This window comes from Contarinia nasturtii, unplaced genomic scaffold, assembly GCF_009176525.2.
Source record: "Contarinia nasturtii isolate CC-2019 unplaced genomic scaffold, AAFC_CNas_1.1 Cnas_scaffold_220, whole genome shotgun sequence".
Taxonomy (NCBI): Eukaryota; Metazoa; Arthropoda; class Insecta; order Diptera; family Cecidomyiidae; genus Contarinia; species Contarinia nasturtii.
Genome location: NW_022197577.1, coordinates 3,149,426 through 3,166,566, shown reverse-complemented (window position 1 = coordinate 3,166,566; position 17,141 = coordinate 3,149,426). Strand labels below are relative to the sequence as shown.

The window sequence follows — 17,141 nt, the reverse complement described above, 5'->3', positions numbered from 1 at the left end:
GACGTGTGATGATCTTGTGCTCATCTGCTGCTGCTGCGGTCACATCAAACCAATAAAACGCGTATTTAAGACTGAATTAGATATGTTTGATGGAAAAACCAACGCCTCTGTTATGCTAAGTTATACACGCTTGACCAATGCCGGACATATGTGAATTGTACACACTGAGGCATGGGGTGCATTTCCCATTTTCAAATTAACTGATACATGCTATGATACAAAAAATTTTTTTTTTATGATTCGCTTCTATTTATTATTCAGCATTTTTTCTATGTTTACATCTACTAAATGCATGTTGACGGCCGCAGCTATAATAGAATCCAATGAACGAACGAACGTAAAGAGAGAAAAAAACGAATAGAGAGACGACTCGGATGTTTTCATAACAATATTTTTACATTTTATCATGTAAGTTGGTTCACTATAGTCAATATATTATTTGTGCGCGGTGTTCTTAAGTCATCGCGATAAAGAGATCCGACATGGATATAAATATGGTTAACGAAAAAAATAAAAGCAATAAAATAATAGAATAGCGACCAAATGAATCATCCGCCTCTTTCGCACTTTGATAGCTTTCCATACATGCAGCTCTTGCTACTTTGCGTTGCTCGCTTTTATTTATGCTTCGCTATTTTTTCTTCTTTTGTTTCTCGCGTTTTAAATTCACATTGCAAGAGGCTAGTCAGTCAGTCAGCCAGCCAGCAAGCCAGAGCGTTAGTCTTTGAGGTGGTGCTGCTGTTGATTTTGTTGTTGTACTATATCGTTAATACACAACTATTTTTCTCCTATTATCCCATTTACAAAATTACACATACTCAAGTAAGTGCGCGCGCGCGTCAATGTGTATAACAAGCTAACTACAAGATAATCGAGCTGATTTTTCCATAACTTACGACGACGACGACGATGACGACGGTGTATCGGTCTCGATGCGGTGATTTGAAATTTGTTTTGGCTATGAACAGAGAATGACGAACAACAGAATTTAAAAAAAAATGGGAATGGAAATGAAACTATCATCATTGTAATGACGATCATCATAATCTTATTCGTGCATACATCATGAAGATCGTGAAAATCGCGGCTATTCAAATCAAATCGCGATTAGACGTATAACATCTTAAAAATGAAAGATTATACGTGCATTTAGCGTTTAGATTTATGTCGAAATCTCGCGAAGAATTCATCGGTAGATTCTGTTAATGTCGGCATATTCGTCGACGAGAACATCGAAAAATTGCAACTAGTTAACAGCACAATGAAAAGAAGAATAAAAAAAACTAGATTGATCCATCGATGGTAAAGCATGTCGATTGAACGAATGTTAAGTAAGCGTTTTTGTGGCATTTAACAAGAAATCGCACTTTGTATAGAAAAAAAACACGCTTCTTTCAATTGAGCACTCATGAGAATTTTCACAAATGCTGTTTTGAATGATGGTGAATTGAAAAAATTTCTTTCATACTGCTTGTTTTTTTTTGCACCAAAGAAAAATAAATGGTAATTTCTTTCGGTTTTTTGTACGGCTTTTGCTGGGCATAACGTATGTTATAATCTGAAAACCACACGTTATGTACTTTAATTGATGCTTCTGATTTGGTGAAAATTTGAAAAGTTTTTCTTCTGTCATAAATTATCTGCATTCAAAATGAAGACATCAAGTGGTTGACACCATCGGATAAATGGACAATAATTCATTTTTAGTGCACATCTGACAACATATGCATAAATTCGCATTTTCGACTGTCACATGCTTGCGCTAACATTGTGGTATTAGTGCGAGAAATGTATCTGAAACGATTATTGTCTCTGTTGGACAGGGCTCTCTCTCTCTCTCTCTCTCTCTCTCTCTCTCTCTCTCTATTTTAATTTTCTCCTTTTACAGAATAAGGTTGAGCATTTCTTGTGTTCAAATGTAAAGTCAGATCAATGGCAACGGCAACAGTTGCTGTAAGCATTCTTGTTGAAATGAATGAAAAACTTTTAATCATAAAATACAATGTATAGAGTTGTCACGAAATGATTGTTATTTAAACCAAAGAAAGAAAAAAACATTGCGACTGAGAAGCTATGAAATTAAGTCATTTTCAGAAGAAAGCGCCATGTGACTTGTAAACAAATGTCCAACGGAGATAATTGGTGAATTTTTCATGCGATCTGCTGAAATAATATATGTTTTCTAGTTATTTGTCTAAAATAACGTGTGATTCTTTGCGATGAAAATTCATTAACCATTGGCCTAAGGAAATAGAATTAAAACTCCGTTACGAATTGTTGAGAATGCCGTTAGGTGTTGCACACGCATATATCATATTAAGTGTAATTTCATTGACACAGCACAAATGAATGAATGAAGATCAATTTGAATTTTAATATGGAAATGAATCAACATGAAATGAGACGATTGCATTGACTTTGTTGTAGATGAATTAAAAAATAGAACACGTGAAAGAAACGGGGAACTGTACAAGAGTTTATATTAACGTCAAAAATGACGACAAACTGTCTGACTTGGTGAATGCACAGAGAGAGAGAGAAAGAGAAAAGAGGCTCTGAATCAGATCGATTGTGGTGCATTCACGAGTAACTCAACGCTACAGCATTGAGAAGGTGGTATAAAGCAACGACGGCAAAAAGTCTCAGTCAATATCATAATATGCTTTTTGGATTATAATAACGAGCAGCCGCGCACGCTCGCATACACTCTTTCTGGGTATCTTTTGCGCTTCCTCTTGCGATCATCATTCATGCAACTTGGCAACTGTAACCCTACAGAAGACGCAGTTTTTGTTTATTGTTTGTCAAAAGTTATTCGGCAGTAAATTAGAATTACACAAATTATGTTTAGATGAGTTGCAATGGCACATTTTGCCGTTTTGCTTTCAAAATTTCATGTGAACTCAGCTGTGAAACCGAGCAAGCACAGAAGAAGAATAAAAATCAAGCCAAAGTTTGCTGTTGGTTACCATATATTATCTGTATGAATGAAAAATGATTTTTTAGAGAGAGAGAGAAAGACACCGCTGCCGTCGCACGTTTGAAGTTTCGCTGAAATGTAGAAAAGTCACACGGAGCAAACACTTATATACACAGTGGAATAAGAGCAGAGCAACGAGAGCTCGAGCACAGGTAAAACGACACCTAAAGAGGCACAAATATTAAACTTTTGATTTACAATTTTTTTTTTCATAAATACTACATTTTAATGTTCAGTCAGAAAATGATAGAAAAACTACCCGCGACCAAAGACATTTTAAATATGTACATACGTACTCTCCTCCATGCTGTAATATGCCATTTTGAATATTATTTAATAAATTGAATAGACTAAAAGTCGTCGTATACCATCGAATGAACATTCAATTGAATGGTATGCCGTAACTTCATCACTGTTTCGAACAAGAAAAAAAATATTTATGCATAAATGCCGCAAGCAATACACATATTTTTTGCGCGAAATACTTCACATTACCATGAACTAAAAGTTGCACTTCTGTCGCTGAATACGATTGATTATTATTATCTTTACATTTTAAGCGCAATTTTATTTGTTGTTGTTTTTGCGTGATACTTTAGAATTGCAAGATGAATAGGAGAAGAAAAAAGGCAGCATCGAAACAAACAATTAAAATTTAAAAAAAACACAAAAGTGATTACATTCAAGCAAGAAATGTCATTCTATCCAGTGCAAACTCTGAAAAAATTGATGACCGGGGACATTTTTACGTCGAAAACTCCTGAACAATCGAAAGAAGAGATCTTCAACTGCAGAGGGAGTAACACATCGCCAGGAGTAATTAATTCGATCCCTCGGACCCCTGGTCATAAACGAGATCGCGAAATTCAGAGTACTGAGTCGGTCATAAAGTATTTCCATAACGAAATGGGAGAAGGATCGAGTATATTGTATAAAAATCTAAAAATATAAAAGTCCATATCTAAACAATAAGTATCAGTTGATCTGAAGCTATCTCTCTCATTAACCATTTCAATAAAAGGTATTTCTTTTAATTTGGCGTGAAACTAGATGAAGATCAGATATTCACCGGAAAATTAGGTAAATTTTGAATTTAATTTCCATTTTGAATGCAAACAAAAAAAGCCGTTTCAATTCGTTTGTATCGGTTGTGCCAATTATGATTTACCAGTTATGCCCATTTAGTCGTATTTAATTTGTGTATATGTATACAAAACTCTTTCACCATGGCAGCATGAAATTCAAGCCATCCGATTTAAATAGAGTACTTAAAGTGTATAATCGAAAAAATTTCATAAAGACTAACTAACAACAAATCGAAATAATAAAAAAAAACCATCGAGGCAACCTTACAAAAGAACATTTTCATACGATGCTCCATACACAATAAATGGAATGAACACACAAGCACAGCACGTAAAATGTTCTTTGCGTATTGTTGTTGTTGGTGTTGCTATTGTGACTCCTCTCTCTCTCTCTCCCTCTCCTTTTTTCTCTTATGAATTTATAATGCTCGTAATAACATATTGTTGTGGGTATTGTTTATTATTATGATGCCTTAACAAGATTACAATCTCTCTTGTCGTACTTATGGCTGTGGTGTTATTATTGCACACTTTTGTGTGTTGAATGTGCGGAATCTTTTTTGGTCTCTTCGGTATTCATTCGTCTTGAACTATCTATGTACGTTTGAATCTCAGTGTAATTGGTTAGCTGCTTGCTTCATATGGCCGGTTAGCAAATCACCGAACATAAATGTTCGAGCGAATGAAACAAAAAAAAACATGAATAAAAATTTTGGTGTATTTCAAACGTTCCGACGTTTCGGCTATCCAACCAACCTCTAAACTGTAGATGAAGAGGAATACAGAGAAAGAGCGTAAAAAGGGAGCACAAGAAATCCCCAACATATTGTGGTCTCTTTACACCGACAAATAAATTGGCGAACAGTGGCACACAAATAAATGCAATACAAATTGTGCATTTTCTGCATCCATTTCATTTACTGGCGACAAATTATGCCATTACAACGATTTTTACGACGATTGTCAAGAGAGTAATAGAGTGAACCTTCATGTGGATGTGTCACTATATAATCGTTCTATTTCATTTTATTTAGAGCACATAAATCCGACTTTACGCTGAAACATTAAAATGATATTTATGAAATGTCTTATATTCAATTTCGAGCCCCTTTCTTTTCAAATAGAACGTTTTCTTTGGCGATATATTTTCCTTTATTGTTTTTTTTTCTTTTATTCAATTTGAATTCCAGTCAATTCTATTTGATAGACATCGGGCTTTTAATGTCAACAACTTTGTTGTATACGTTGATAGCTCTTTTGCTGCTGCAAACTGAAAATGTCATATTACACATTAAACATTAACGTAATTATGTCAGGTTTGATGATACGTTCTTTAAATTCTTTGTTGGCAGAGCAATTATTCGAAATGAAAAAGCACATAAAAATGTAGTGAATGATAGTTGGAAGCGAGCACATGCTATGTCAGTGATATGACGATGATATACATCTATGGGCTATATAATCAAGTGAAATGAAAGAAAATACAAATTACACACGATACATCTAGAAAATTCAATATAAAATTATTCAAGAGATCTCATCATTTAATAACGCAAATTAAACAAGTTGACTCGCATTGAAAATAATGAAATAGACAAAGTGAAGGCTTCAATAGATGGAATGATTTTCTACTACTGTTTAGAGAAATGTTAAGTAAAATCAATAATAATCAACAAATAGTTTTTTTTTTCTATCTGAAGTACTAACCTGAAAAAAACACGATTTCGAATACAAACAAATGAATTACGATATTGATTACGTTCCGACGGCATTCGATTTACAGAAGCCAAATTTCATTGTCCGACACAAAAAAATATATATACAATTTCATTGACCGTGACTCAGAAACGCCAAAAATTCATTTAACTTTTGACGCATTAATTGCACTTGTACATGAAACAAGGTTATCTTAGATCATTTGGACAAAATATATAAATCCCCACGTATACCATGCGTAAATGAAGGGAAAATATTTACATTACTTTCCTCAATTCAGGCTCGCAATTCACGTTGATCAAATTGTTTAATTACAATTTATTCAAAGTAGCTCCAATTCATATACGTGTTTCGTTTAAATGAATTTTTTCTTTTTCCAAAAATAAACAGGTAGTAGTGATGGTTAGCCGATAAAGTCAAAGTTAACGGGAAAAAATGGCATTGTTTTCTAAACTATTTATTATTTGGGAAATTTGAACACGTATTTCATCTTTCATCTGAAAAATGAGTGAAATTTCTTGGCACTCAAATTGATTGATTGATTAGAATTCTAAAATATTTGAAAATCATATTGGAATTTAATACGATAGATTTGTTGTTCATTCGATATTGCTCTAATTTAATGATTCAAAGCATGACGCTTCACATTTTCCATGTTTCAGTTACAAATTTTCTTTTAATTGGAAATGAAAACATCACAAACCAGCTACTTTACCACTTTGAAAATGTCTATTCGTTGTAAAATGGAATTAAAATATTCTTGAAGAATCTTTTTTTTTTATCTAGCTCAACATGGTATCTCAATGAAAATGCTCGAATCTGATTGAAATATAGAAACTATGTTTACAAAATAAATTTATCGTATCGCATCAGCGATAATAAATGAATGTGAAATTAGGCATAATTGAATTTTATAAGCGAAATGAAAACAGCAAATAAAAAATACTAACAAGCTATCGAATGAATTGCGGAAAAGCAACATAAATATTTGAAAATACTACACACCAATCGAAATGTGAACGAATGAGTTTGAAGAGCGACAACAAACAGCAACAATTTAGCCGATTGTATGTGTGTGGAAAAATCAAATCGCCTCTCCAGATTCGGATTAAGACGAACCCACTTTTCGTCTGATGATGGCCAACGTGTAAAAAAGCGAGCGCAATCAAAAACGCTAACAATAATTTATTTTCCTAAATATTGATTTTCGCTTTAATGCTGTTTCCTTTCCATTCGCATCGTACCGTCCATACCGTTTCGCGTACATTTTTCGTCTACAGCGGTTGGAATGAAGAGAAATCGTCTAACATTTTATATAAACAATATTGTGGTTTTGCCGGATTTTGTTGAAGGTTTGATGTAATATACATGTAAACAAAACTTTAACCTGTTTGTGTAATCAAATGACTATGTAAACGTATCGTACGCTGTATAAGCACCACCACAAACAGTTTGTTTAATTCGTTAGCCAATGACAACGAAGCCATTTCCAACACATTGTGTCAAAGCTCCTCCCTACAAAACAAACGCCACAAAAACCGTTCGAATGTTGGAACGACCAGCTTTTCTTGTGCGCGTACAATAAATTCTCTTGGTAATGTGTATGTTGTTCGTGTTTTTTTTTATTTTCTGTTCGTCCGGTTCGATCCAATTGCAACGTGTGTTTTCAACATGGAAATGGAAGAAGCGAAAAGAGAGAATTAAACAAAAAAGCAGCAAAAAATACACAACACACTGCACGAACGATACATACTGGTTACGTATATACGAATATATGGATATAAACAAACAAGTAAACGGCAGAACAGCACATAACAAACACACATATACAACAACCAAGTCCCGGACTGAACCATACTCTATAACAAATACTCGCACATCGGAATACAAACACACAACCAGAATAAGCGCACACATGCACGCCTTGTTTATCAAAAACGTAAAGCAGATATAATTTGGATTTCAACACCTCTGCTGTGCGGTGTTTACAGGAGAACTAGTCTATAACAAACAATTGAAGTGTCGATGCGTCTTTTTGTGTTGTGTGCTTAAAACTGTTTTTGTCGTCGCAAGTCGAGAAAAGTCGGACAGGAAAATAAAAATCAATCTCACAACCAAACAGAATCATTTCGGCAATTGCACTAGACGCAACTTAATCGAAAAAAAATTGATAAAGTGATTTTATTGAATTTTATTTGCATTTGAACATAAACGGACAACAAATTTAAAGGATTATTTCAAAGTGAACAACTGACTATAAACAACGAAACGAGTGCTATTTTTTATTGGTGAAATTTTAAATTGCACATGCAATTAAATGTAAAAAAATATGAAAAGTTAAAGAATCACAGCAAAATTGTTTAAAAGAAATTTATTGAAAAAGAAAAAAATATTCGCAATTTTTACAAAAAATAAATAAATAAAAGAATTGAAAAAACAAAATGCCACGACCATCACGTGAATCGTATGGTGATCAAAAGCCACCATATTCATATATTTCGCTGACAGCGATGGCGATTTGGAGTTCATCGGAAAAAATGTTACCGCTTAATGAAATCTATCGTTTTATCACCGATCGTTTTCCATACTATCGCAAAAATACACAACGATGGCAAAACTCCTTGCGACACAATCTCAGTTTCAATGATTGTTTTATAAAAGTACCGCGTCGTCCGGATCGACCGGGAAAAGGTGCATATTGGGCACTTCATCCGCAAGCATTCGATATGTTTGAAAATGGTAGTCTATTGCGACGAAGAAAGCGTTTTAAATTGCATAAAACGCAAAAGGACATTTTAAACGATGAATTAGCTGCTTTGGCCAATATAAATCGTTTCTTCTTTCAACCATCATCCGATCAAATGATGCCAATGGATGATCGTACAGACATTACGCCCGACATAATATCAGCTCAAACTTCACCAAGTATTGCATCACCAAAGCGACCATTAACACCAGAATCACCGCCAATCATCATCTCAGACACCATCACAACGACACATTCGCCTGCCAAAACGCATACGGCAAAGTCACGACCAAAACGTGCATTTACAATTGAATCACTTATAACACCCGATAAAAAAGCGGATAAAATCCGTAAAACTAGTGGCAATACAAATCTAACAAATACACATGAAATACGCTCACATCAACAAAATCATCATCATCACACATTGAGCCAACGCCAAAATTCAATTCGAACAGTCCCAACGAGATTACCGCCAATCAATCAAGCATTACCATTACCATCATCGATGCATTCACCACATTGTCATCCACATTTGCAGCAACAACAACAAATACATGCTCACCACTTAGATTTGCCAAAGGATATTGCCAGAAATGGATCGGTCGGCGGTTTACCATTTTTACCATATCCACCGCATTCAATGGGTTTCGATTTATCGCCGGCCGCCGTATATCCATTGCTCATGATGAATCAGGCTGCATTGTCTGGACTCCAACCATCCGCCGCATATTTCAACCAAAGCATGATGCATCACACCCTTAGCTTACATCAACAGCATCATTTAAATCCAAACCATCCGGAATCACCGATATCCAATCCACTGACGACTTTGCTAGAAATGTGATATTAGATTGTGTCGTAAACAAATTTATATATATAGATGTATAATTATAGTACTATTATGATAAATTAACTAAAGATACTTAAACGTTCGCTTCCAAATGGAATGCGAAGTGATCCGATATATGGCAATTTTATGAGGCACTTAATTGATAAATATGGATTTTATTAAATATTTCCCGCTTCAATATAATTATATACTGACAAACTAATTTTGTATAGTCGATATGTGGTCCTCAATTCTGTACTGTAAACACACAAAAAACTTGTTCCGATGAATTCTGACACATGATAACCCACCCAATTTGTGTGTTTAATTCAATAGCTGCATATGTCGGAAGTTAAATCATTCGCTCTTTTTTCATAGTGTCAATTTTGTTTTTTGTTTTTTTTTTTTTTGAAAAAGAGAAAAAAATTGTAATTTTATTATTTATTTAATATCAATGGAAGAAGTGAGAAAACACACATTCAGGAATGCTATTTTTAAAATCGATTAAGTTAGATCTTCAATAATTAAATAAATGAATTGAAAGAAAAATGAAAAATTCAAAAGGTAACAAATCCCAGTGTTTAAGCAAACCATGCTTTGTGAATGTAAATAGTTTGTAAAATCGATTGAATTTTATCTATGCGACTATTAAGATGATGATGAAAACAAACGGCAATAGTAAGGAAAAGCAGGACAAAATTATGTAATACTAGCTTAGATTGGTATTTAGGAAGAAAAAAAACTGAAATGATGATGTGTAAATTGAATAACAATTGTGTCTAATTTAGAAAATTAAAACACTTGAATGTTTTGAAATAGATTATTTAAATGTTTAATCACTCTTTAAATAAGCTCACTTAACGGTGAAAGAAGCAAAGCAAAACAATATGAGATTATTATAACAATAATAAGAGTAGTGGTTTGTGAATGATAATGCATAAGTAGAGTCTATTATATTCGAATCATTTAACGAAATTTCAACAAAAAAAAATCTATACCAATTGAGAAAAGAGAAAGAAACCAACAACAATAAAAAAGTAACGAAATAAAAAAATTCAATAAATGTTCATGAAATGTATCCATTGGATACAAATTTAAAGCAAAAAATAACTTCATTCTTTTGTATTACATATCTTTTTGATCGACATTTTCCCACTGAATACTGTTTGTATTGTCTTCGTTTGATTTTTTATTCTGGGCTGCTGTAAATGTTTATACCTCTGTAAAAACATACCGATAATTGAACAAATTAAACAAACACATCGAACAAACGAGAAGAAAGAGAGCATTACTTGATGGAATAGAAGCCTCTTTCTTTTGGTCAAAATGACAGAGCGCAAAGATCGGTTTTGTGCTTTGTTTTCGGGTCGGCACTTGAAAGTCTGATACAATCCCATCACACAATGTACGACGGACTATGCTATTGTGTACAGTGTGAAATTTGAAAAGATTTCATGCATGATGAAGCGATTTCACACAGACAGAACGAAAATCGCTTCGATAAATTCTTCGGCTTCTTTTTTACCGGCATTATATATGAATCTTGGAATTGCTTATTGACTTATACATTACCAATCATATTAATGGCTATTTGGATCACATGGTTTTAAGTGGCCTGGAATTTTGTTCTGATACACTTGTCATGGCGTGCATTGTTCTTGAAACTATTCTATTTTTCTCTTTTCTTTTGGTCTTCGTGACAATTTCACACTCTATACGATGCCAATTGCAGAGACAAGTATTTAAACCAATTGTTCAAATCGATGTAATGACTTGGAAAATCTCAATTTGTGAAGCAGTAATCTCGTAAATGTTTCTTTGTTAAATATCAATTCCTGTTAAACACAGTCTCTCTCTCTCACTTTTCCAGTTCCACCGATTGAAATCAAATTCGATACATACACATTCGATTGGCTTTCGGCACAGAGAAAAACAAATCATACGAACACTTCTTTTCCCGTTTTCATTTACATTTTGAATTATTGGACAAAATTGCTCAATTTTCGCCTATTTACTTCAGCCACCATCTATCTATAGTACATGAGATGTTGATTATTGTATTGAATATGAGAAAAGTGTCTATTTATACAAAGCAAAACAAAATCATTAAATTACCATATATTGCACATAATATTTACCTTAGAGCATGAACCATGTCGAAGCGCGTAAAAATGGCAACGCGCTCACACATGAATGTATATGACATGAGTTCCCATGCTAGCTGAGATCCACTAGCTACCGGATTGTTTAAACCGAATATTGAATGCTGAAATTGCACATTTATTTAGCAACAACAACAAAAATGAAATGAAAAATGCATCTAATGCGGTGTGTATGTTTGAAATGACGGTGCATTCTACGCTCAAAGCGTATTAAATCTTTGAAAATCAGGTAATTTCATTCGGGTTTTCTTTGTTAAGTGAATTATGTAAAGTAAAACTGCTTAAAGTGTTAAATTGAGTAGGCCGATTAATCACCGTGAGGGTTTTTAATTAATGTGGGTTTTCTTATATTTTATTTACATAAAACATTTCTTGTATTCAATTTTTATATCCACTTGTAAAATTCAGCATATTGCCCATATAACAAAAAAAATAGCGATAAAGTGGTTTTAATTTGCTATGATTAGTTTAGATTCGTTAGCTTATGGAACGTGTATTTTGCATGTGTGGGTGTCAGTTGATTTTATTTGATGTAAAAACTGGCACCTGCACACATTTATCGGCCAAACGAAAATCGATTTGTAATATTGCACACATACACAAAATAAATAAATGCTCGGTTTCATTGATCGAACTAATTAATTTTCCGAAGTAGTCGTTAATAACTGATTAACGAGAACACAAAAATCCTCCACATTAAATAAATTGCACGGATTTAATGAAGTGTTTCGGGTCGAGTCTTTGAAAATTTGAAAGAAAAAATGCCGCATGCAAATAACAACAAAACAACAATTACAAAGCAAATTATGTGTGCATCCAAAGCAAGCACCACGATTTTCTTAAGATAAAATTAACGAATTTCCGAACAGAAAAAAATTTATGAGACAATTCAAAATGGTCATTAAAAAAAAGGTTAGCGGCTGCCTTTTCCACTTTGAATTATATCGACTTTTCTTATTTACGATGAAAATCTTATATGGCGGCTGTATTCGGAACATCTAGTGGATATTTCTCGAAGTGTTGATTTCGAATGTGAACATTTCAATAGCTGCTGGCATCGCCAAACCGAACCATTTTCAGTTAGGTGTTTTCATTTTGTTGCGGTCGCAATTGCCGCCGACATAGCCACTTTCCACTCCAATTGAATTGCATGCAACTCGCGAGCTTTCTTCATTACCGATTTTATTTACTATAATTATAACGAATGGCAAACCAAATCACGTGCTCTCAGTCAGACACTAAAAGTTCTTTTTCGCTGTTGTTGTTTGCATACAGCACCAGAAGTAAACGTAACGAGCGTGTGTTTATGTAGTAAAATTCGAATAGAAATAAGGTGATTGTATGGAAAAAGAATAGTAAAAATGGGAGGAAAACGCTTAGCGTTTAGTAAAAATTGTTCATGGTTTAATTGTCTATTAAAAATAAACGTGGAAAATTGAAAAAAAACCAAAATGGTAAGCATTTCATTTGTCGTCATTTTCTCACTCTCGTCAATTTGATGCAAATGGACATTTAAATGCAATCTTTAACATTCAACCGTGTTTTGCTCGGCAAGTTCGCATCGATGAACGAGCACACGTTCACGCTTCTCTCACATTTGATTACATTTTATTCGTTACAAAACAAAAACATGGATAAATAATAATTAATTAGAAAATAATGATGATGATTTACTTTTGTAATTATAGAGATCATGAAACTCCAAGTTCTAGCGGCGATAATTTTTTTTTACGCTTCTGTTCTGTGCATATGATATGCGAAACGGTTTTGGTTTGTAGATGACGTTGATGTCAATCGATTATAGTGGTAATGGACCGTTTTTATTCACAAATTAATGGCCGACCTATCGAGTGGCATTACCATTCTTTTTTTCACTCTCTAACATGTTCAGCATATTGGCTTGATAGTTAGTTTTCTAGGCCAGACTAGTTGAAATACACTTTTCCAGCGGAAAAAAAGCATTAATGCAAAAAAGTGACTAATAATAGTTGTGCTGTGTCAATTGATTTCCCACAATTATAATCAAAAGCGACATAATCTGGGCAAAAAAATAAGCAGCGGCAAAGCCCAAACAAAGTCCATTCCACGAAATGAAAAGTGTACCATCTTTTAAAATGTTTAATATCGATGAATCAGGTGAGAGATGGGTGAAGCCCACATTTTTCATCAAATATCGATAACGATGGAAAAGAAAGAAAAGAGAAAGAGAGAAAGAGATGAGAAATCCAATTAGGATTTTAACCTTGATTGTAATCAAATATGTGCTTTCAATCTCCGAAACTCGGAAGTTTCAAGAAGACCGCAATTCATAGGCGATAAGAAGTTATATTGGAATAAATGAAGCATCGATTCAAAAATTTGATATGGAGCTCTGATTCATTTTAACGATATACGCGTGAAAATATTAATTTAGTAGCCATACGTGATATACATGAATTCCACCAGCATTTTTCCTTACTGTATACGCATCATCGTCGTCATCGTCAACGGTGTGAAATAACAAAACAGTTTTCACGCAGCACCCAGTGCAAAAACTGATAAAATTAAATAATCTCAAAAGCATTGCCGTTCGATACGCGTAAACATGTGTATATGATATCATGTGAGCAAACAACATTTGAAGCAAATTAAATTGAATAGCAGCGGCAACAGCAGCAGGTGCAACGTCACATTGATGATACAATGGACAGCCTTCTCGTTTATTTCGTGTGCATTGTTTCGTCAAACCATCAATTGTTTTGTGTGATGCAAAGCATCGGATATATTAGATTTAGTCGTTGGCCAATGGCGAGACTTTTTGGGTTACGTTTTACACGAAATTATTATTTTATTAACCCGACATTGTGACGGGTTTTATTGTCTTTTCTCGTTGCGTGTGCATCATTTACTACATATTACCGATTAATAACATACATACATGCATTTCGTTTTGCATTTTTATTGTTGGCCATTGTGTTAACATCACCAGAATGATTTTATAATGAAAACGAATCGATTTTTGGTGTTCAGGATATTAAATTTAATAACATCGTTTGAGCGCGGCAACATTTGACATGGATCCATTTTTTTCGATCCTTAAAATTTCAAGTGCTAAAAACAACGGCTCTTTGTTTAACTTCACTGGTGGCAAACAAATGCACATGCATTCCGTTCGAACAATCACTTATTACATCTCTCTTTGTGGAAGGACGAAAACACTTCAGCACATCAAAATTATACACCAAAAAAAGTCGGTCGGCTAGATTTTAATGAAATATGAGTGGAATGATCAAAATATGCCGCGCATCGAAATGATCGGCATTGACACGAGATTGATATGATCGAGCAATAAAAGTGCCAAATAAAACGGCTTAGAACGAGAATATCACAGCAAGAAGTATATTGCCGTGAAGATGCCTAGATCAGTTCAAATGGATGCCATAAAATGGGATTGTAGACGACGGTGATCAACGCCTGAACGATGGCACGAGAAACGTTTAGAACTAAACCACATGCGGCAGCTGCATTTTATTGACCGATGTCGAAAAAAAAGTGCTATATTTTTATTGGTTCGAACTGCCCATCACCGCATCACTTTAGACACATCACACATCTATCGTTAATTTGATTCCGTCCTCTTCGAAAATTATTCGATTGCGGTGGTTGTTAAAACCGGTCGGTTCGTGCTAATTGCCTAGTTTTGAAATATACACTGCATGTTAAATGTTATCAGCTACGATCAAAGCTTCCCCAAAAAACAGAGAGAAGAACAAGAAATATCTGATGTGTTATCAAAGACATTTACGTTTTAAAAAAATGAAAATTACACCAATGACGACATGCTGTGTAATAGATGAATCTATTTTGGTGTTGAAGATGAAATTAACTACATGTTCTTTGTTGCACAGTGAACAGTGTCAAAAGTATCCGCGTGAAATGAATTATTTTTCAAAAGTGCTTATTTACGATTGCGTCGTGCGATTTGAAAGCAATAAATAAATTGAAGCTCAAATAATCCAGTTTATAAGTTAATTTAAAAAAAAAAATAAGAAGGAAAAAAAACAAGGGCAAAATCAAGCAAATTACTACTTTAACAATGATGAATTACAAACACCATGTTGTTTGCAACCGACAAATGCTGTCTGATTTCTTAAAAACAAAATGCATTTACATCAAACAAACGATTTATTAGATATTATTTTATATGGTTTTCACAAACAATTCAAAATACATGCAATGATTTCGATATGGTTTCATTATGCGATACCAGTCGACCTTCTCAGTTTCATTTGCTGTGTGATCGATTTGTTATATTTGTTATAATGATCACACTTAAATTCCAACTCAAACAAATCTTAAAGAGCAAAAAAAATGAGCATTACTTCTGTTACGAAAACAAAATGCTTGAAAACGGCTTAATGATTTGTGCGATGTCCAATGGCTTAGCATCACCTGTAACACACACAATCTCAGCAGCCATTCAATTTGATTTGGATTTTATATGGAAACTGTGCCGGATTCTATCCGTTTCGTTGATCCAATTTTCCGAAATCGATTCCACTTAGACAATTAATCACTCGATTATAAAGTTAAAAAACATTCTGTTCTGTGCTTAAGACAACGGTGTTCAGTAATCGATTTTAGACTCGTTACTAAATGCTAGACTAAATGTTGGTTCAACTCTTTACCTCTCTCTCTCTCTCTCTCTCTCTCTCTCTCTCTCTCTCGCTCTCTCTGTCTGAAGAGAGTTTCTTTAAAGAAACTTCACATTTGCTTCTCAATAATTTCTCTTTATTTTATTTAATTTTCCATCGTTATGCGTATTATGAAGCTCGTCATTTTCTTTGTTTCGAAAGGTCTCTTTAGTTTGCAAAGAAAGGAGCTGACGAAGATTGCTCATGCATGAAAATTGTTACATGTCTTCTCTCTGTTCTTTTTCAAACTCAAACAGAAAGAGGTAAATAGGTGGCTGCTGTTGGTGCTGCTTAAATCAAATGGACAAAGTGATAAATGATTATTTGTATATTAATGAAATAATGAGCTTCCGTGCCATACAACACTTACTTATATCTATCCCTTGCTCGTGGAAAAAAAGTACCTTAAACCATTGTCCAATTCATTAAGTCTAAACTTATATTTATATGTAATTATCCGTTGGACGATTTTTCGAGCTAAAAAAATTCGAGCTATTATTTCATGTTCCTGTGCACAACGAGCGTTGTTTTAAAGTTGAATTAACAAATCGATCTTTCAATGCTTCAGCATCCACACCGAAGCTCGTTACCTAGTTTTCAACCAAAACGCTTCTTTGTTTAAGTACCACAATTTGTAATGACCTTTTCAGATTTAATTTATGACAAAATTTTCATTTTTTTTTCTATATATGCTTTAAAAAACACACCCGTCAGCGTAAATGAACTGAATTAATGCATCGAAAACAAAATATTACAGTAAAAATGTAAAACAGTTCTTGACCGCGGCCGCCTCACGAAAGCCAATCTATAAGTAGTTAAGGTTGCTCTGCCTTGTTTGTTATAGCTAAGAAGTGTTCATTTTCTCTCTTTCTCTCTCTCTCTCACTCTGTATTTTCTTCATCTTTCTTCATTTAATTCCATCTCGTCTCTCTATAGAGACTATAGTC

The 17,141-nt window shown here is 33.9% G+C and overlaps 1 protein-coding gene across 1 annotated transcript; it reads left to right on the top strand.

Annotated features, from left to right (window-relative positions):
• Positions 1-7,795: 7,795 nt before the first annotated feature.
• Positions 7,796-10,379, top strand: LOC116337009 (fork head domain-containing protein FD4-like). The gene has a single exon (XM_031761284.1). It carries the CDS (start codon positions 8,223-8,225, stop codon positions 9,372-9,374), a length of 1,152 nt encoding a protein of 383 aa, XP_031617144.1. The 5' UTR covers positions 7,796-8,222; the 3' UTR covers positions 9,375-10,379.
• Positions 10,380-17,141: the final 6,762 nt, after the last annotated feature.

What these genes read in the sequence shown, in the direction of transcription:
- LOC116337009 (XM_031761284.1), top strand. Translation starts at nt 8,223, where the DNA reads ATGCCACGACCATCACGTGAATCGTATGGTGATCAAAAGCCACCATAT.